The sequence below is a fragment of the Lissotriton helveticus genome, chromosome 11, assembly GCF_964261635.1.
Source record: "Lissotriton helveticus chromosome 11, aLisHel1.1, whole genome shotgun sequence".
NCBI lineage: Eukaryota > Metazoa > Chordata > Amphibia > Caudata > Salamandridae > Lissotriton > Lissotriton helveticus.
The window spans coordinates 174,353,521-174,375,877 of NC_136072.1; the positions used below are offsets into that span (position 1 = coordinate 174,353,521).

The following is a 22,357-nucleotide window of genomic DNA, read 5'->3' on the forward strand; positions in this document are numbered from 1 at the left end:
CCATATGAAAGGGCGCATTGCTGGAGTTGCGTCACTTTTGTGACACACTCCAGCAATGCGTCACTTTTGCGCTTACAAATTCGTCACAAATACTGACGTATCTGTAACTCCTTGCGACATGATGCGTCATACATTAAATATGACGCATCATTGGTGTCGCAAGGAGTGCACAGTGAAAAGTGAAGCATCGCTGTTTTCACGCAGCGATGCGTCACTTTTCATAAATGAGGCCCAAGGTTGTTTTGCGTGCCTTAGTAAATCCCACCAAATGGCTTGCATTGCCTTCTGTCACCTTGTGTGATGAAAGTGCAACGCAAGCCATTTGTAAATGCTGAGAGGTAACTTGAAACCAAAATTCGTAATATGGCTGGAAAATCCAGTAAAAGGTCTACCATTCAACTCTACCTATTCAATGGCAAACAAATGTAGCGTTAAGTAGATACTTGAATGTCAAGTGACCCTCTGCTTGAAATTAATGTGGCATATTTAGTGTGAGGGGTTAATACAAGAAAGTTGTCATGGGGGATGTTGTGATATTAGACTCTTTCAATCTGGTGTATCACAAGTGCTTCATGACAACAGTGGAAAGATGTTTTAATGTCAAACAAGAAGATGGAGAGGGGATTACAAGATGTCTCTGTGTCATCAAAGACACCATATTCAAGTTCATGTTGTAGTTCATACAAAGTATTGAAACCTGAAACATTTGTCTCGTTCATCTGTGGTGTACCGCTACTCCCAACCCCCATTTGTTGTACAAATGTGCTGGGTCGGATTGCAGTGCCCTGTGGTTTGTAGTCTACCAGTTATTCTGCACTTTTGTTGTGCATATTTGTAAAAAGCAATGTACCCCGGGAGGGATTCCTGGTGCTGAGTAGGTGTGACTCAGGCCTCTCCTAGGGTTGGAGGAGCAAATCAAAGAACACACAAAAGGTGACGGGACGCTGCTAACCACTGGCAAGTGCTCCTGGTAGCATTCCAATCCATCATTTTTTGACTCACCATTCCACCTCAGATTAACCAGCGTTTTATGCAAATCAGTCTTGACCCAGCTCCAATAGGAATACCAGCCTGAACTGCCCACTTTAAACTGGAACACAAGCAACCCAAGACCGGCTTGGCCCTAATTCGGGCGCTTCGGTTGGGTGCAGCTTGGTTCCAGTGGCACATTGATCAAGGGACCCACATCTGGGCATTCCCTTGGGCACTTAGGGCGATACATCAAACACACAAAAGGTGATGGGAGGCTGATTGCAATAAGTCTAACCACTGGCACTCACTCAGGGTAGTGTCCTAACCCATCAGTCGTATGTCCACCATGATGGTTGGATACATAGCGGTCCACACACCTCACAAAGGGGTGGGGCCAGACCTCAGAACAGCCCCAAGACAAAAGCATTGCGCACAGCATCTCACTGGAGAATAAATGATCCATTATCCATAAGGCTTGATAAGGCCCATTGCTCAACAGTTAAAGTGCGAAACAAGTGTTGGCTGGTTATTTTAAGTCCATAATTTTGAACATTAAAACACAGATGTAAGAGGCGAAAATAGATCAAAATTGAAAATCCCAAATCAACCCAAACATATGTCAAGTCAAGCCTGATGTCCATGTCAGTCTATTTTGGCTATAATTAACACACTGTTCTATTTTGGCTATAACACATTGTTCTACTACACCATCCTTTGTGTTGCACACATTTACGTTGTCGTGCGAAAGGCATATTTAAAAAATCAGGGCATATTATCAAGGGGGGCGATAGGCAATTTTCGCCACTTTGGCCGCTAAGCGGTGATAATACTATCGCCCTATTAGCAAGCTGTTGCTAACAGCAGTTAGCGACAGCTTGTAGGCGATAGCGATCGGTTTGGGGCCCGCTTTGCATGTCAGCGATATTTATCGCTAATGACATGCAAAGTGGGCGTACCCAACCTGTTAGCGACTGAAAGCGGTCGCTAACATCGCTATCGCCTATTATCAACACAGGCGTAGCGATAGAAATATTCGCGCTAAGCGCAAATATCTCCAAAAACTAACACCTATCAGACCAGTTCTTAGGCATTATATCCAATGGGAGGTGGATATAATGGCTATGACACTGTTAGCGATAATGCGTGAATATCGCTGTATTCTCAGCGATATTCACGGATTTTGCCGCTATCGCCGGGAATTTTATCGCTTTTGAGATAAACGTTGCTAATAGTACGTTATCTCAGCGATAAAATCCCGTGATGCGTGGCGATAAAAAAATTGCCGCTAACCCTACTTAGCGATAAATATCGCTATTTGTTGAAAATATGTCCCTTAATGTCATCACTATGGCGAACAATCCTTGGCGTTTCTCTCTTGATTGACCACTAACCACTGGGTGCTACATTCCTACCCCAGCAACTCTCTTCAGTTACTACAACTGGGAAAAGGGCAGTCTCAGTAGCAAAATCAAATCACCAGCAAGCTATCGGGCAAGAACAGCGAGGAAGGGTGTTGTGAGCTTCAAGCACCTAACGGTCGTTTCTTTATTTGATGTACAGTTGGCCTGTTGCGCCATCTAGTGGCTAGTTGCATTAGAATGGCAAATTTGCAAATGTTATTTAATTTCTAATGAGGTCTTTCCATCTACAAGCAAAGGTTACTCCTCATGTTAGACAGTGAGTGAGAGAGAAATTAATTGTAGGCCTTAGGGATGAGTGAGTACAGCGTAGGAAGAGACAATTCACTGCACTGGGTGGAAGCAGTTAGATTGCTGTGTGGGGAAGTGAAAATGTACCATTAGGTATGAGAGACGAGAGAGTAGTGTGGACACTAAATATGCCACCGCGGCCCAGATAGGGGTTTGAAAGTCTGCAAGAAAATGATCATAAAGAGTGAGAAATTCGAGGTGAGTGAGTTCAGTGTGATCAACAGAGAAGCTGGAGGGGACAGCGTGCCAAGAAGACGGACAATCTCTTCAATTTCGAGCCGAGTAAAAAGATCTAAGGGGCATATTATCTACAATCTGTGATAATCATCGCAAACCGAGGCTGGCGCGCTTTTTGTATCGCCGCATATTGCTGGATTTTCTCGCCCTGTTTGCGGTGTATTATCAACGCGTCGCTCAGAGGCGATGCAAAATCCAACGAAATCGGTGGACACCAGCGATAGCAGTCTGAATCCTGCGATAAACTACCTGTGAATGGAATGTTTGCTGATATGCAAGTGTGTACTGAAGCTGACAATCCACCTTCCATTGAAGAGATGGGCAAGTCATTTTTTTTCAGGTGTAAATTTCTAGCGATAACCGTGATTAGCTGGACTTTTTTGATAGCTTCACGGGTCCAGGGGCGTGTTGCTAATACAGCGAAGTTGTGTTTACGACGGTTGTATGACGTTATAACACATGCTTTTACCACGCATGCTTTTACAACGCAGTTTTTACAACGCATGCTGTTACAACGCATAGCGCTTTGGGGTGCTGGATAGTGAATAGTTTAATTTACTATTCCAACTCCAGTCCCCGTGGATAGTAGGGAAGGTGTTGGATAGTAAATTAAAACTATTCCCTATCCTAGAGCGCCCCCCAGAGCAATGCGTTGTAATGGTTTTCGTTGTAAAACCTACATTGTAAAAGCACTGCGTTGTAAAAGTTTCGTTGTAAAGGATGTTTCCCGTTTACGACTTATTTAATGGAGTTCTTGAACGAACGCCTACTTCGCATCTAATTAGCGATATATATCGCTGGCCTGTGATGCATCCCGAAACCGGCTTATATAGCAAGATAAAATGCGCTAATGCATGTTAACGAGGCCTTGATGATAGCGCAATAATTAAATCGCCGCTTTAGCGCCGAAAAGGGCCACTAAAGTGGTGAAACCACGCTTGCTAATATGCCCCTAAGACTTTAGCGAAGTCGATTTGGCAGGAAGATGGGACTTTTTAGTGGCTCTTACTGCACCCTTGGGTTTGTCCTGTGGCCCTGGTGTTTATATTTTCTGCACAATGTTTTGGCTTCTCCGACTTGTGGCTGGAGCACAAGGATTTCAGAACGATGTAGTTATTTAGTCAGGTGTAGTAACTGTGTCGAAGCCTGGGATTGGCTCGGCCTTGAGGTTTAAGACCTGCATAACTGAGTGTAACTGCACAACAACATGGAGTGCTGCAAAGCTGTTTTCTAGGTGCTTGGAAGTTTGGCAGATTAAGAATATTTAACAGTTTTGACGGGAGCCTTACTCCTTCTTGGACGATCTACAATGGCAGTGGTCCCAATATGGTGTTTTATTTATTTAATGTGATTTTATATAGCGCAAACTTTACCCAAAGGTGTCAGAACGCTTTACAAAAGGACCAGTTACATTACATAAAGACTTTGGAGTACATGAGTTACATAAAAGATACAAACAGAAAAATCTAAATTCACAAAAGAATGGTAGTAACTACATACGTCTACTACAGATACCAGTGGTTAGAGTCACATATAGACAAGTTGAAAATTCACTCAAGGAAAACATACAAACAGAACCACTCTAAATTCACAAAAGAATGGTAGTAAGTACAGTCGTCTGCTACAGATACTAGTGGTTTTAGTTGCATATATACAAGTTGAAAATTCACTCAAGGATAAGATACAAACAGAAAAACTCTAAATTTACATAAGAATGGTAGTAAATGCATACGTCTACTACAGATACTAGTGGTTAGAGTTACATATATACAAGTTGCAAATCACTAAAGATTACATTTTAAAAAGCGGTTAGGGTTGGACAATTATATATTACATATTTACAGAGCATGACATTCTTGCTCACATAAGGTTGGTGGTGGCTGTGCCCTTTTACACTAAGCCTTCTGTGACCTAGCACATTGTGGATTAGATGCTCCTAGACACTAGAGAATATCCAATCATATTGTCACTTCATAGGAGTCAGGGTCAACGCAGCCCGCCTCCTTGCCAGCACGCAAGTTACAATCACCAATAAGGCTCAGCGCTTGATAAAGTGACATAGTTCATAAACGAGTCACATAAACGCCTCTTGGAATCCTTGGTGGACCAGGTGGCCAAGACTAGAATACCATCATTATATAGGTCTTAAGAAATGTAAATATGAGCATTGATGTTCTACATGCTAAGGATTCCACATGCCCCTCACGACTACTTTTACTCATGTCATTGCAAAAGACCCTATATCATTGAGATTAAAACACCTCTTTCTGCCAGCGGCACCCTTGTTGGAGCCATGTTTCAGGAATTTATTGTGATCCATTGTGGCCCAAATGTCAAAGGATATTTTTGAGAGCAAGCTGGACATTGATATACCTTCCAAAACTGACCTGGAAGCACGTTTTCGATGAGCTAAATATTCCGTTTCAGGTCTGGTTATCACTAGAGAAGCAAGTGGTGCAAATTCAGCTTGGCTCTAGTGACTTTGTTTAAGCTCAGGGCATTGGAGTGAAGCTTGAGCTAGTGCTGTGAAAAACTGGTTCAGGAAGGTGACTAAACAATAATTGGTGTATTTCAGTAATTTTTTTTAATTGCTTCAACATTACCTCATGTCTCATTCCAAAACTTAATAATTACGTCACTGTCACTTTAACCTTTGTTTGTTTCAGTGAATTTCAGAGGTTTTTGGATCCTATTCTAAATTGGACCAACAACCAACCCTTCACATGCAGCCAACCCCTGATGCATGTAAGAGCAAGCCCTGCGGTCAACACCCTACGTGACCGCCAATCCCTGCTGGCCATGGACTTAGGCTGTGCACGCCGAACCTGCATCTCTTCTCTTTTATATTTTTCTTTACATTTTTTCGGGCACTGGGGTACTCCTACAGGAGCTGCCACACAAGCTTTAACCATATGGTACCGCAGCACTATGCAAGCTTCCCTGAGTAATATGGTGCTGTGGTTCCACAGGGTGGAAGTTTGCATGGGGGCTCCTCTGCAGTATAGTGGTACCCAGAGGAGGGCTGCACGGGGTCCCAGTAGAGTGCAGCGCTACCCTTAGCCCAAAGCTATTTTTATAATTGCTCCCTCTGCATCATCACCCACCCACATAAGTGTCTTAGGGTGTCCCTACCATGCCCCCTTATGCCTTTTTTAAAAAACCTTTTCAGGACACTGGGGCAGAGTCAATTAGTCCTGTAAGAGATGCTGTAACATTTTCTTGAGCCGTTATAGCTCCATGGAGGACTCATTCAGTCTGTGTCTGTGCCTGTATGGGCAGGATATGAGTGGATATGTCAATGGCTGTATTGGTGACTGAGCGGGTGTATGAGTGGCAGTATGGGTGAGCAAGTGGATATATGTGAAGATCTATGAATTAGTGAGTGGCTGTGTAAGTACTGGTATGGCTCTGTCAATGAGTTTGTGAATGGTTGTGTGGGAGTGGCAGTGGGTGTAAAAAAGATTCTCTAGGGGTGTGAGTGGGTGCGCCAGAGATGATGTGGATGATGTCATCACTGATCATCGTGATGTCATTTAAGATGTCATCACTGATTCCACTGACCATGTCATGAGTGATGTAATATGTGAGGTAACTATAACGGCTACTTTTGTCTTATTTTGTACGAGTGAAATGTCAGCCTAACTAGAACGTCCCTGAAACCTGTGGTTTTCTTAGTGAATTTCTAATGTTTTTAAATTCTATTTGCTAACTATAATGTCCCTGTAACCATTGTTTTTGTAGTGAATGTCTAAGGTTTTTTTAATTCTATTTGCTAACTATAACGTCCCTGTAACCTTTGTTTTTTTAGTGACTTTCTAAGGTTTTTTAACTAGCCGTCACATTTGCAGAGTGGTGGAGAAAGGAGCCTGGGCCTCCAAACAGCTCTCAGGAATTCTGCTGTGTAGAACTTACAGGATGTACCAGTAGGGTGTTCATCGCCTCCAAGGTCTCTCAGGAACAAAGTGGACTTCATCCCCCAACCAATAGTACGCCAGGAGGCACATTTGCAGAATGGTGGAGAAAGGGTGTCGTGGCCGCCGAAGACCACTTAGCAATCCCACTGTGTGGGATTTACTGGAGGTAACAGGAGGGTTAGTTGGTCACCAAAGACGTCCTTGGGGACCAACTACCCCTACTATTACCTCCAGTAAGTCCCACACAGCAGGATTGCTGAGTTCTGATAGCAGGTCATGCCCCCTTTCTCCACCACTCTGCAAACGCACCTCCTGGTGCGCTCTTAATTGGGGAATGAAGTCCCCTTCACTGCGGAGGGTCCTTAGGGGCTAACTAACCTACCTGTTACCTACAGTAAACCCCACACAGTAGGATTGCTGAGAGGTGGTCCCAGGCCAGCCCCCTTTCTACACCACATTGCAAACATGCCTTCTGGCACACTGCTGCTCTGGGCATTTTCGGCCCAGGGACCCCATCCCCCGGGGGCCAGGCCATTTCTTTTTATTTTATTTTGTTTTATTTTAAGAGAGGGCGGCCGAGCGGCCCCCTTCCCCAGGCCATTTTCAGCCCCTGGGACCCCATCCCCAAGGGAATGGACATCTTCTCTAAGACCACGGGAGGAGCGTGTAGGCCCCTGCAGTCCTGGCAGGCTCCCATCTCCTGTGGGAGACGACATTGCTTTCTACCCCAGGGAGCTGTTAACATGGAGCTCAGTGGGGGTCAAAAGTAAAGTGCTCCACTTTGAACAAGCGAGAGCAAAATACTTGTTTGTTCAAAGTGGAGTCCTTGTTTGCTATGGGATGGCGAGAGCAGTGCTCCCGCCATCCCATAGCAAACTGCAACGTTCCGGGCGTGGGCACCGCGGGACATTGTTAGATCCGGCCCTGTGGTGTGGGGGTCCCCAGGGCTATTAATGGCTCCAGGAGGAGGGCCACAAGGCCCCTTTCCCATTTGGAAAATAGCCCGGGGAGGTGGTGGTCCCAGGGGCTGTGTTTGGGCCATGTGGCCCCCTGCATTTCACATAATTCACCCCGGGGAGGTGGTGGTCCCCGGGGCTAAGTGGCGGGGCTGGAGCCCCCCACGTATTTTTGTAAATGTAGCCCCGGGGAGGTGGGGCCCCTGAGGCTGCAGGGGACTGCTTGTCCTCGCATTAAAATAAATTGTCCCAGGGAGGTGGTGGTCCCCAGGACTCCAGGGGCCTGCTCGAACCCCCACATCACTAGTTACAATTTCCCCAGGACCTGGCCCACCTTGGGGCCTAAAGTAAATGAAGGGCGGAAGCCAGTGCTTCTTTTTTTTTAAAAAGTCTGCCGGAGGGGGGGGCGTGGCTAGCAGCCAACGATGGCGGCCGCAGCTTAGGGAGACTCCCCTGGAAAGGCGGCTTCCCACATTAATTCGCGATCGCCATCCGTAAACTCTTGGTGTCCGAAGGGGCGGACCGTGCCCGGAGTCCTTGTAGCGCCCAGTGGAGCATTTCGGAGTCAGAGGCGGCCAGCAAACAGCCCGAAATCAACCTGCGAGACGAGGGAGAGGAGGGGCCTATTGTCCTCCTGAAAGCAGCGGTGTGGCTAGCAGATCGGATCCGACAGGAAGAGGTGCCTTGGCGGGCATGACCGACCGGAAGTGCCGGCCCCGCGGATGACCTGCCTGTCCGCAGCCGGACCACCCTCCTGAACCCCGGAACACAGTGTGACGACCTGCGGTGCCCAGCGGAGGTCAGCGCGACAACAGGATCGGCCCGGGAAGGGACGGACAAGACGACCCGGCTCCAGGGGGGTGGCTCCGCCATCTTGAGTGCCGGACCCGTCTCCAGCATCGGGACCCGGAGCAGTTCCATCTACCAAGCTGCCGGTGGAGAGGCGAACCGGAGAACACACGGCAGTCAGCGGCAGCGGACTTAACGGAAGCATCGGGTCGAGCGGCGGCCGACTTCGGTGCCGGTGGTGAGTGGTGGACTGCCCCCCCACCCCTCTATGGAGGGAGCGCAAACAGCGGCACGCAAGAAGCGGGTAAAGCGCAACAATAGGGAAGGGTGACACCGGGTCTGTGAGCCTCGGATACTCGGTACAGCGCAGGCTGGAGTGTGAGCCCTGAATAGCCTGAACGCTGCGCACTGCATCTGGGAAGGCTTGGCCTGCCGCCTCAGTAGCAATACTCTCAAATACCACGACCAGAGAGGGCGGTGCACGTTGCACTCGAGCGGGAGAAGGGAGACCACCCTGATTGCCTCTAGATGGAGTGATCTACTGCACGAGCCCCTGTCGACACCTGAGAAAGGCTCAGACAACAGGAACCCACTGGGGGACATTGGGTCCGGCTGCTGCAAAGACCACGTCGCAATCACCACGCGAACAGCTGCAGCTGGGCACGTGATTGGTCCTCTATTGGCCTTGACATATTGCAACTGCGGGGGACAGGAACGCTAGTAAGTAGAGGACCATGTCTAACAGAGGCCCCAAACACGGTACAACACAAACAAAATTGGACAAATTTGCGTATGACAGGCAGATTCCTCCCCAAGAACAAAGCAAGCCCACCGGGAAGGTGACGGAAGCTGAGGGACCGAAGAAGGCCACACTAGAGGACGTGTTGGCGGCGCTGGCCCAGGTGCAGGCAACGGTGGGCGCCACGGCCACGGAGATAACTTTGATACGGGCGGACCTCCAGAAGATCAACGAGAGGGTCAAGCAGGTTGAGGTGGTGACCAAAACCTTAGTTGAGGATGTGTCCGAACTGCAAACGGCAGTGGAAAGACTGCAAACGGATAACAAACTACTCAGGGACAAACTGGACGACCAAGAAGGACGCTCAAGACGCAACAACGTCCGAATCTTAGGCGTGCCGGAATCGGAAGACACGGGTGCTATGGACCTCTATGTGGAGGAACTGATCAAAACCAGGCTCCAGCCGAAGGGACTCTCGAATTTCTTCTCGGTAGAGCGGGCGCATAGGGTGCCGGGGGGGAAACCTAAGACAGGAGGTCCGCCAAGACCAATACTAGCAAGGTTGTTTAACTTCAGGGACCGTGACGCCATCCTACAAGCGGCACGAGTAGCTCCTGCCATTCAGATTCAAAACTCAAGGATTGCCTTCTTCCCGGACTACACGGCGGAGGTGTCAAGGAAAAGGAGGACGTTTCTGGAGGTGAAAAAGACACTGAGAGAAAAGGAGTTGCCCTATTCGATGCTCTTTCCGGCCCGGCTGCGAGTAGTAGCAGACAAAAAAGTGTGTTTTTTTGACTCCCCGGAAGCGGCCCGAGACTGGCTTGAGGGATGGCGCACTGCGGAACACCCACGACGAATACATAGGTCCAACTACGGCCACAGGGACGATAGTAGGGCAGGATCGCAAACATCAGGTCGAGGGGGAGCGGAGGGCTCCCCTCTCCTCGGATCTGCAGGGGCTGGCGGAGAAGAATGACCCGACCTCTAGAGACTGAAATGACTGTACTTGCTGAACATTAGACCACTGTATGAAAGCTGCATACGGACACTGGCATGGTAAAGCCCCGGAAGCGCGCAGGGATGCCGCCTGCTCGGGGAGGCGCTCTCCCCCCTACACGCAAGTACTTTGGTTGTGGGATGGGTTAAGCACTCTGCTCAGTTGGGGGGCGGGCAGTTGGGAGTCCGTTAGGCAGGGATGCAGGGTGGGGGGGAAAAGGGAGGGATTGTTTTGACACAGTTGGGTATACACATGTGTGGTCAAAGAAGAAAGTTATGTTTTCACAGGAGATTATAAAAGATTGGTGGGGAAGACGACTGTTTACTTCCTTGGTTAGACCCCTCAGTGCTTCACTAAACAAGTTCGTGGCACGCACCCATGACTCACCTCAGCTCTATCACACCATGGACCCCATAATCCCAAATGGCTGAGAACCCGAACCCCGGGGCAAGGGGATTAGACTCGGAAACACGGGGCTCGTCCCTACGGTTGCTGACTTGGAACGTGAGGGGACTGGGGGATAAGGTGAAACGAGGCCTAGTACTGACCGCCCTTAAGAGACAGAAACCCACCTTAGCACTATTGCAGGAAACACACCTGACAGGGGGGGCAACTAAAGCCATGGATAGAAGAGGCTACAAGATGATAGTCCACTCGGGCTTCACGTCGGGCTCCAGGGGGACCGGTATACTGCTCCAGAGGGCCTCACAGTTTATCCCTCTGCAAACCAAGACAGACGATCAAGGCTGCTTTGCTGCTTTACAGGGACAATGGGAAGGTAGGCTTCTTAGCATAGTGTCCGTATATATCCCACCGGCACTGCATTCAGTGCAACTCCCGAAGCTGGGAGAATTTCTACTGACTCTTCCCGAGGGGGAGGTTATCCTTGGGGGGGACTTCAACGCCATTTTGGATACACAACTTGATAGGTTCCCGGCACTGGCCCCCACGGGAGGGATCCCCGCCTCCAGCGCTTCTTGACAGCCATGGGTCTTACTGACATTTGGAGGTTCCTCCGCCCCAACGTGAAGCAATACACATTTCATTCCACAGTACACGGCAGTATGACGAGAATTGACCACTTCCTGACCCTGGGAGATGGGCTCCAGCTTATAGATACAGTAGACATACACCCCCGGGGAATCTCAGACCACTCCCCAATCACCCTCACGCTCTTCACTCAAAAGAGGTCCCGTAAATGCATATACCCCATACACGCCACTTATCTCAAGATCCCCCAAGTTCGCAAGGCTCTTAAGAGAGCGACGACACACTACTTCAATGACAATATTGACTCGGTTCGCTCCTCCGAGGTACTTTGGGAGGCCTATAAAGCGGTCTTGAGGGGGCAAGCCATAAACTCGATCACGGGGTACAAAAAGGAACAAACTCAGGAGCTAGCTACACTGGAATTAACGTTGAGAAATTTGACGGCAGCACACGAACAACACCCAACTCCGGTCACCTTACACGCACTTGACATTCAGCAGCGGTTGTACAATGATCACTTACGCCTCCAAGTGAGAGGGCAAATAACCGACACTCAGAATCGGATTTATGAAGTGGGCGACAAGGCAGGGAGAATGCTTGCTTGGCTTGACAAACGGGAAGGAAGTTCCAGGGGAATCCAACGATTAAGGGACTGTCAGGGGAGGGTACATACGAACCCGGAGCACATAGTGGACCAGCTCGCAACCCACTTCGAAGGGGTTTATACCCCTGACACTATGATTACCCCTGAGATGGCCAGAGATGCATTGGCACCAATAGAGGTCCAAACGTTATCTCCGGACGCATCCAATGAGCTGGAGGCGGACGTTACCACTGACGAAATCCAACTGGCTATTGAAGCCTTAAACCCGGGTAAGGCACTAGGACCCAACGGCATACCCATAGAATGGTACCAAGCAGTGCCTGAGACCCTCAGTGCACATCTACTAGGGATGTTTACGGAATGTCTAGGAAAAGGTTCACTTCCAACGGACCAGCGATTGGCAACTATAGTGGCCATCTTCAAGCCAGGGAAACCGCCTGAGGAATGCTCCTCCTACCGCCCAATCTCACTGCTTAATGCAGAAGCCAAGATCCTTGCCAAGCTCCTAGCATCCAGGCTCTTGCCGCATCTGCCGTCCCTCGAATTGGTGTTGCATTCCCGCCGCGGCGAACACTGATTGTCCGTGTCGCTTTGGTCTTTTTGCTTGCAGGACGTGTAGTTTAGCCACGCCTGTCCTCCTCTTGCCTTATCCAAGTGGACGGTCTGCGTAAAGATTAAGGAAGAATTCTTTGAACTGGGGTCAGATTGTGATTCCTGCCCCGGCACCCCCCCATGTGGGTGGGTGTGTTTGCTGGCCGCCGATATTTGTTCGTGAATTTGTATGGACCTAGATGAATAGAGTACCCATTGTCCTGATGAAGCCTATATCATCTGGCTGAAACGCGACCGCGACTGCGTCGACACCTTTTGCTTCAAATGGAGTCCCTTGTTTTGATGAAATAATTTGTTTGATTTTTTTCAGATTGGCACCTATGCAAATATAGACTGGGGTGACTCTGTAACCCCCAGGTGCTTTACTCTTGGGACTACCATGGTATTGTGCTCTCATTACAAATGAAGTGGAGGCACTGATTCGAATTAGGATATATATATTTTTTTTTTATATATATTTTTTGTGTTTGGGGTACATAGTTACGTGATACTATAAATGTGATGTATATTTGTATATATGTATATGTGATAATTTGTAGATAGACTGTCAGTTGTTGTGTTTTCCTTGATGTTTGCTCATATATGTATGGATAAATTTTATATGTAATTCTTTCATGTTTAATTTCTGTTTCACAAGATAATTAATTGTTTCTTGTTTGAGAATTAAATTTGGATCAATCCCTTAGGTACCCTTTTGTTGCTATCTTTTCATCTTAGGATGTCCCCTGCTCAGGTATAGGAGGGTTAAGTGGGCAGAACCCCTGACCATTTTTTTGCTAGTCTTAAACCCGGGTAAGGCACTAGGACCCAACGGCATACCCATAGAATGGTACCAAGCAGTGCCTGAGACCCTCAGTGCACATCTACTAGGGATGTTTAAGGAATGTCTAGGAAAAGGTTCACTTCCAACGGACCAGCGAATGGCAACTATAGTGGCCATCTCCAAGCCAGGGAAACCGCCTGAGGAATGCTCCTCCTACCGCCCAATCTCACTGCTTAATGCAGAAGCCAAGATCCTTGCCAAGCTCCTAGCATCCAGGCTCTTGCCGCATCTGCCGTCCCTTATACATCCGGACCAGTCCGGATTCATGCCCCACAGAAATACGGCGTTGAACCTGCGTAGATTGCACGGAGTATTGGCTAGGGCGGACTCGATCGCAACCCAAGCGGTGATATTGGCCCTTGATGCCAAGATGGCATTTGACCGTGTGGAGTGGAACTACCTGTTTGAGGCGCTGTCGCGTTTGGGATTTGGCCCCCGCTTCATCGCATGGGTTAGATTGTTGTACACTGACCCGGTTGCCCAGGTAGTGGCAAATGGACATATCTCGCGAACATTCTCATTGGGGAGGGGCACAAGACAAGGATGCCCCCTCTCGCCATTGTTGTTCGCGATCTCATTGGAACCCCTCGCCACTCTTATTAGATCCACACCCTTGCTGAAGGGCATACGTTGGAAGGAGGGATGGGAGGACCGGCTGTCGCTCTATGTAGACGATATGCTGGTATATCTCACGGATCCAGAACGTGGGGTGCCGGCCTTATTACATCTCTGCAATAACCATGGGAGGATATCCGGATATACGATAAACTGGAGCAAGTCGGAACTGTATGTTCTAAAGGGACAGGTCCCGGCCCTCGATGCGGACTGCCCGCTGAAGATAGCTGGTTCCTCATTTAAATACTTAGGCATCCAGATTACTAGAGACCCCACAGACTTTATGGACAAGAACCTGAAACCCCACCTAGAAAGACTCAAACAAGATGTTAAATTTTGGTCGGGATTACCACTGACGCTTTTAGGACGGGCCACGTTATTTAAAATGATGGCACTGCCCCGATTTCTGTATGTTCTTGAAAACACACCTTACCCGGTGGCCCCAAGATTCTTTAAAAAAGTTGCTGCATTGATCTCCAATCTCCTATGGGGGAACCTACCAGCACGAATTGCACAACCCAAATTACATAGAGGATGGTACGACGGAGGTATTGCGCTGCCTAATCTAAAACTGTATTATTGGGCCGCACATCTTAAACCCATAAACCAGTGGCTCCATACTCCACAGACTGAACCGGCCTTTCGGGCTGATAGGGCGCAATTGGGCACTAACAGTTTATTGGCTCCGTTGTATGACCAACGCAGAATGCACAAACTGGTGGGCCCCACCAGACTAATGGTGATGCTATGGCATATAGCGACAACGGCTCTGGGATGGAAGGGGAGAATAACGAAGCTTACCCCACTGTGGGATTCTCGAGCCTTAGGTAACATGAGGAATAGCCAGGGATTTTCCCATTGGGACAATATAGGGATATCCACGGTGGGGGACCTTTGGGAGAGGGGAGAGGTGATACCTTTCAATAGATTGAGAGAAATGTACAACATGAGTGGAAGAGAGCTTTACAGATACATTCAGATACAACATGCATTACTCGCTGCACTGCCCCCACACGCAGACCTACCTGAAGCATCCCCGCTGGAAGACCGCCTACTCACTGATTTTATGACTGAACGCGCAACGTCCCTCACATACCGTAAACTACTTAACAACTTGCCAGACCCAATGACATCTTTAAAGGCGAAATGGGTGGGGGACACCTGTGAACTAGACGAACATGAGTGGAGTGAGGCGACAGCGTCACCTAAGGAAGTGGGCATCTCCGAACGGCTGCGACTTGTGCAGCTGAAAATACTACATAGGGTGTACTACACTAGAACTATGCTACATCGCATCCACAGGTCACAACACCCTTATTGTCTTCGTGGATGTGGGGAGGAGGGCACATTTTTTCACACCATATGGGAATGCCCCCAGATTCAGGAATATTGGAAGCAAATACTACGAACAATCTCACAGACACTGGAGATATCATTGCTACCGGAGCCAAAACGGTGCCTACTAAATATATGGGAACCTACTGATCTCTCTAGATATGGACAACTCTGGGTTACGGTAGGATTGATGGTAGCTAAAAGGGATATTGCGCAACGTTGGGGGTGGCAGAGGTGCCAACCAAGACACAGTGGTGCTTGAATATGGACAGGGTGATGGTAACGGAAAGGGCGGTCTATTCCAACCGGGCCTGCCCGGGGAAGTGGAACAATATCTGGACCAAGTGGAATATATACAGAGGGGAGATCTGTGATCCATTACCGGAGGGAGAACAGGATGTGTCGGATGAAGAAGAGGAGGGGGGCTAGTGTCACTGGAGGACAGTATTGAAGGGATGATATGAGACACGGGACTGACTGATAAGTTACGAGGTTGCGCAGAGGCGCGAGCGGGAGGGTACGAGGGAACACGGTTAGACGGGATATACTCACGTACACGGACACTCACCTTAGGTAGGTTAGTGGGCATGGGGGGACACTAGGGGGGGACATTTCACGAAAGAGCCATACTCAACCGATACCAATCCGTTAATGACCACATTGTAATTCCTGGAGTTTAGTTTGGTTTATTGTTGTTTCTTGAAAAACGGAAAACCAGAAACCAGTACAGTTTGGGACTAGGATGCATGTACTGTACCTTTTCATTGCGGCTGTTTCGATTCTAATTACTGTACCGGATATGTCGGCAAAGAGGTTGAATTGCTGCAATATGATGAACAAATTGGTATGGCGGCCAGCCCATGGGGTTGTAGGCATTCCGCTGTGTAACTTTGAAGGTACAATAAAGGTTTTTGGACACAAAAAAAAAAAAAGTCTGCCGGATTCGTGGATCCCTGTGGGATCCCCTGAACAGGCCTAGGAGGTCAGGGTGTGTCTACCCTGCCCCCTTTTCTTGTTTTTTCAACCGAGTCACAAGATGGCTGTCAACACTTCCTGGTTTGAAGCATTGGCAGCCAATCAGATCTCAGGCACGAGATAGGGAGGGTTTGTGGATCCACTGTGGCCACAGTTGTATATCTGAGAAATCTTTATATTTCTCAGGAACTACTGAACGGATTGACATCATTTAACAAAAAGAGTGCTGTCTGAACCAAGAGCTACCTTTTTGCCAAATTTGGTGTAATTATGTTCAGTAGTTCGGGCGGTAGCCGTGTCTAAAGCTTCCTATGAAAATTAACATGGACAAAAAGCGTTTTGGGACCCCCCTTTTTTCTCGGCCCGCTTGATGGATCACTTCGAAATATTCAACACAACAGCTGAAGTGAGTGGCCTATTCGTTTTAAAAATTTTGCAAAGATTAGTCAAATGGCACCAAATCAAAAAAACGCTTTTCCAATGAAAACTAGGTCCTAACTATAAGTACCTACTGCTGACCACCAGTAGGTAATATATACAGATGCGAAGAATGTAATTTGCTCTTTATTATTGTTGAGGGCATGAAGAGGCCATGACTCACGAAAGGTGAATCCTCGAGTGAGTCATGATGCCTCTTCTCTTTCTGTAAAGTAACCCCAAGCGGAGCTGGCAGAGTGGAACTACGCAGAGGTCCACGGAGCTGGGGGGAGACTCCGCTCCGTTCCACCACCCCCCTCCGCCCCACAATTAAAATAATAGTAACAAGACACTTACCTCTATTGTGGCTTCCCCGGGCTGCTCCCATCCTCGTCGCGTACATCTTACACGAACTGCGCATGAATGAGCGCGTGCATACACAGTTCGTGCAAGATGTACGTGACGAGGAGGGCAGCCTGGGGACGCTGCAAATCAGGTACGTGACTTATTTTTTTAAAATTAACTTGTTACTATTTTTTTATTTGGGGGGCCAATGTACTGGGGGGTCGGGGCTGGCTAACTCCGCTCCACTGCGGAGTCTGAGTTTTTTCCCTACTCCATGTTCTCAGCGGAGAGGAGAGTAGTGAAATCTCCACACACGCCGCTGGTGGAGCAGAGTTTTCCACCCACGGTACCCTTAAAGTTATTGTTTATTGCAATCTGGGAGGCAGTAAAAAGAGATTTTCTCATGTCAGTTTTGCTGTACTGTGGTAATAAATTTGAATCCGATTTTGGCACTGTAGTAATAATGTGTGTTAGTAGCACAGTTGCTTTAAATAATGTATGATTGGAACACATTTATTTTTCACTTCCTGAGTGTCTATGTTAGGAGTGTGTATATGTGGATTATATATATTATAATATGTATATAAATATATGTAGTTTTTGACCGGAATTTCAGTATTATTTTATCTTTTTATACATTTTGCACTTTTATACTATAGTAATTTGTTCCATGCTCCATTATCTTTGATATGTAATACAAAATAATTCAGAGTCTTACATTCTTTCTGTTCTATACATGTTTACAGCAATATGGATTCTGTGTTGGAACTGTCAAGGCTGATCCTGAACTCAATCATGTAAACTGCACCGCCTCGAAACCTAAGGTAACATTCTCAAGCACGTCTGATTAACATTTTGTAATTTCTCTGAGGTACAGATCTGAGTATAAAGAAAGAGTTAGTGACTAGAAAAGGATATTGAAATATCCAACACAAAACCTCCAAAGACTATGATGTACAAGGGCTTTGTGAAATGTCATTGTGTCCTTGACACAACCTACCCACAAAATTATAAAATGGCAATTTGATTTGCTATAGATTTGAGTAAGTATCCTAGACTTTTTAACTTGTCTAAACATTAAGGGCCTCATTACGATTTGGTTCAGACTGCAACAGACAAGCAGTCATTTGCGGTTCGAACTGCATTTACTGCTGCAGTCCGACCGATGCATTAGGATGTGTGCGGTCGGGGGCAGCAGTTGGAAGGACCAACCAACACAATCTGAAAGGCTCATGGACCCTGTCCGTCAGTCAGAAACTTCTCATAATCCATTAAGGGCGGCGTTTCCACTGCCAGAATTATGACGTTAGTTTCCGACAGCCTTTCCATATCGGCCTTTCTAGCATGGAAAAGGCTGTTGGAAATTTACTTTGGGAGCCCCAAGTAGGGCCCCCTTTGCCTCTGGCCCTCTGCATTTGGCCCTGGGGGTCACCAACATCCCTGCACCATGTAGCAGGCACCTCATGGTGCCTACCACATGGCGCAGGGATGTTTCAAAACTTAAATTTCTTAAGGGGAGCTTGTACTGCATGCTGTTTTGGCCTGCCGCATAAGCTCCCACTGAAAAATGGAAGGTTGCGACCACACCATCTGTGGTCGCATGCTAATTGAGGGGTCGGAACCGTCGACCTTAGGTCTGTCAGTTCCCATTCGATAGTGATGTCGGTTGGAGGCAACTCCAACCGACATCGTAATCAGGGCCTAAGTGTTTTGTTTACCACACAGTACAGCATCAGGAATTCAGTTGCAGTGTGCATTAATCCTGTTATCATTCTTAAGTGGAATGAAATAACATGGAACAAATTAGCATTCCATAGATATAACATGTGTCTGCTTCCTAGTTTGTTTTTGATTTCTCTATACACTTTAATTCCCTAACTATTTCTTGGCCAACAAGAAACGTAGCCAAATATTGTTTGGCAAGTCGATTAGCTGAAATGTAGTGCAGTAGTTAAAAATGTTGTGGTAAATCAAAAAGTACATCGTGTGCTTTCAGGAGACCTTCCTTGATAGGTTTCTGAAAGTTTGCTGCAAACATGTACAGCATATTTCACAGACACTTAGGATTCGTATTACATTTGTGAGAAGTACAAAAGTAGAGCCTTCAATATGCAGGCCACCCAGTTATGTTGCGGATTATCTAGTTAGGAATACAAATTTACCAGAATATCATAACCAAAACACAGAGGAGGAATTCTTATATTTAAGTATAAATGTACTATTCCTAGTACCTTGAAGATGTATAACGCCCATTTACATATATGTAGATTTAAGTACTGTAAACCTGTACTTACCTATATATACAAACCTGTGGATGTTTTAGTTGTTGATAAGTGAGTTATGGTGTTGTGGTAAGCAGATATTCCTGATTTGATATGTCATGCTTCCACCAGGCAAGATTAAGTGTTGAGCTGTGGACAGATTCCAAGTTCAATGCTGTAGAACAAATGCAGGTTTGATCTATTTCTGTTCGCCAACCAGCTGGCTGCTCATGCATGTTCAAGAGATCATGGATTTCATTGGCCTGGTGAATTGTTCTTAGTCATGGCTGTTGACCGTGTGTTCTGATTTAAATACACAACCTTTGAAACAGAGGTCTTCTGTGGAAATCCTTTTGAAATGTCATTGATTTTCTCTCAACTTGAAACCAATATTTTACAATCTGTAATTTTGTCTTGTTTTTACACACACATTATGTGCAATGTAACTGAACACATTTGCAAGATCCAAGCACCAGACCTCGAATTTCAGCCCTCTTATCACTATTGTAAGTAGAAACTTAGGGGACCTTCCTAACGCCTGCTGCTGACGCCTGTTGCAGAACGGACTGCACTTTCAGCACTTACTCTCTACGCCTCGCGGTACCGCATCGTCTGGGGTTTGCAATCCACGTTGGAGCTGTTGCCTGTGAGGTCCTGGGCAGAGGGCTGCGAGCAATCGGGTTGGGACTCTCTTTCTCAGGAGTCCCTGGCTAACCCGTGCCCGTGACACCTGGGCTGCTCTCCCTCTGGGCCCCGCCTCTACCGGAGCGACATAAAAGACCCTGTTTTTTACTACAACGTGGGACCTTCCTAACGCCTGCTGCTGACGCCTGTTGCAGAACGGACTGCACTTTCAGCACTTACTCTCTACGCCTCGCGGTACCCGCTCCGCGGGTCCCGCATCGACAGGGGTTTGCAATCCACGTTGGAGCTGTTGCCTGTGAGGTCCTGGGCAGAGGGCTGCGAGCAATCGGGTTGGGACTCTCTTTCCCAGGAGTCCCTGGCTAACCCGCGGCCGTGACACCTGGGCTGCTCTCCCTCTGGGCCCGCCCCTTCTCTCAACGGAAGGGTGTTATATATAAGCAATCTAAGCATCCCGCTGCGCGGGAGCGCCCGGGGCTAAGCCCGGGCAAAGGGCGGGCCCTCTGTGGCCCGAAGAGGCCCGAAGAGACTGGACAAACCCCTTTGATCAATTGTATCCATTTGCGTAAGTTGTAATCAAGTTTACCCTGCCTGTCCTGTTATTTTTGGCTGTTTATTATTAATGTCATTTCTACCCTTAAGTGCGGACACAGACATGCTCGATAAGGCAGGGGGGACGTCTAATGGCACTTTGGACAAATATTTTAAAAAATCAGTGGAGGACGACCCGAGGGAGACCACTTTAGCAGAACAACGAGCAGAACGCCGTCGTTCTGTAGAAAGTATGAAAATTAGGCCGGTATCACAGTCACCTGTTCTTGTTGTCCCCATAGATCAAGGGAGCCCAAATGGCAACGAAAGATTATTACAAACAGATGACTTGCCATTAGTATTTAGAGACAGTACATTTACTCCTGCCACTTCTCCTAAATCAGATCTAACTGTCCCCTCGCCCACATTTCGTATTAGTAAGCCTATAACAACTAAGGCTCAGATTACCCCCGCACCTCCACCTCGTATTAGCATACGGAATAAGGCAAAAGCCATTATTCCGCTAGCTAGAAATTATGGTCCGCCCCCTACAAAAAAAAAGGCGGAAAAGGGGGGAATTCTTACAACCAAAATTAAGCCACTCAGATTTTGGTAAAAAGGCAAAAATTATTCCTGGGTGTGATAAGGCTGTCATCGTTGCATCACAGTCCTCAAATTTAATGTCCCAACCGTTGGCCATTCCGCATTCTAAGGGGGATCCCCATATTACTATCTGCCCAGATGCCATCACATCCCAAACAGTCCAAACTCCAGTAACACTGGAAAGTATCGAAACTTTAATAAAAAGTTACTCTTTAGTAATTCTAGAGAGATTGGATAAGGTCGAAGAACGACTTGGGAATTTGGAAAAGGAACTGGGGAAGAAGGATGTTTCCACCTTATTAGTTCCAAACATGATTACACAAACTAATACATTGCCTGCACAACCCACTACATCTGCCCCTAGTTCTGCCACCAACAAGGCCCCAACCATAATGAACATAATTGATAACAAAGGGGGGAGACAATCATCAACCCTGCCAAAACCACAATCTGCCCAGACTTTGGCTACTATAGCCTGTAAACCATCAATCGGGATAGGAGGAACACTATCAAAAAAACCATCACAGGAAGCAGAGGGCCTTAGGCATAAGCAGGGAAGACCATATAGGGTCCCACTTCCAGAACTACCACCGGAAGCAGTTCCCTTTGTTGTTGTCCTTACAGGGGTCCCCGTATTAGAAGAAAACAAGCGGGAAGGCTATGCCCAATTGAAAAATAAGATCATTCATTGGCTCAGGCTAAATCGGCCACTTCCAAGTGGTATTGACGGCGACATTATAAATGTTCGCTGAACACAGTGGCTGCGTGGTAGACATAAGGACATTGAGGGTGATGTGGTGGTGGTGAACTTTAGGGATCCCAACGCTGTCCACTTTATATTAAATTGGCATGCAGGTAACACCAATAATCATATTATTCCCCGACCACTAACATACTTCTATCCCAGATCAGTGGTTTTTCCATCTCAGTACCACCCTCCGCAACCCATGCAAATACAAGCCTGTCCCTCAACCGCATATGATGCTAGGATGAATTCTTATCCATCACATCCTCCGTTGGCCTTAGACCCCTATGGTTGGAACCATGTACCAATAAGGTCTACTCTGTCCTCCAATAGGAGAATGGACTACTTAAATCCTTTTACGCCCCTAGAAACCACCAACAGATATGACATTTTCAACGGTCTAGACGACTGTGATTGACGCTCTATGAGCAGAGGGAATTATGGAAGTGGAATTAGTCCTACCAGAGTAGATAGTAAAGCAGCTGGCATAGAAGGGACGGAGAGTGTAGGGGCAAATTGTTTAACAACAGCAATACCTCATACCAA

General features: G+C 47.4%; 1 protein-coding gene across 1 annotated transcript in view; it reads left to right on the plus strand.

The window, feature by feature from the left end:
• The window catches only part of AHSG (alpha 2-HS glycoprotein), a 92,934-nt gene that overhangs the window by 61,803 nt on the left and 8,774 nt on the right, over positions 1 to 22,357 (plus strand). The window contains exon 6 of the mRNA XM_078666528.1: positions 17,776 to 17,853. Coding sequence (XP_078522654.1) covers positions 17,776 to 17,853 — 78 coding nt within the window. The remainder of the gene's footprint in view (positions 1 to 17,775; positions 17,854 to 22,357) is intronic.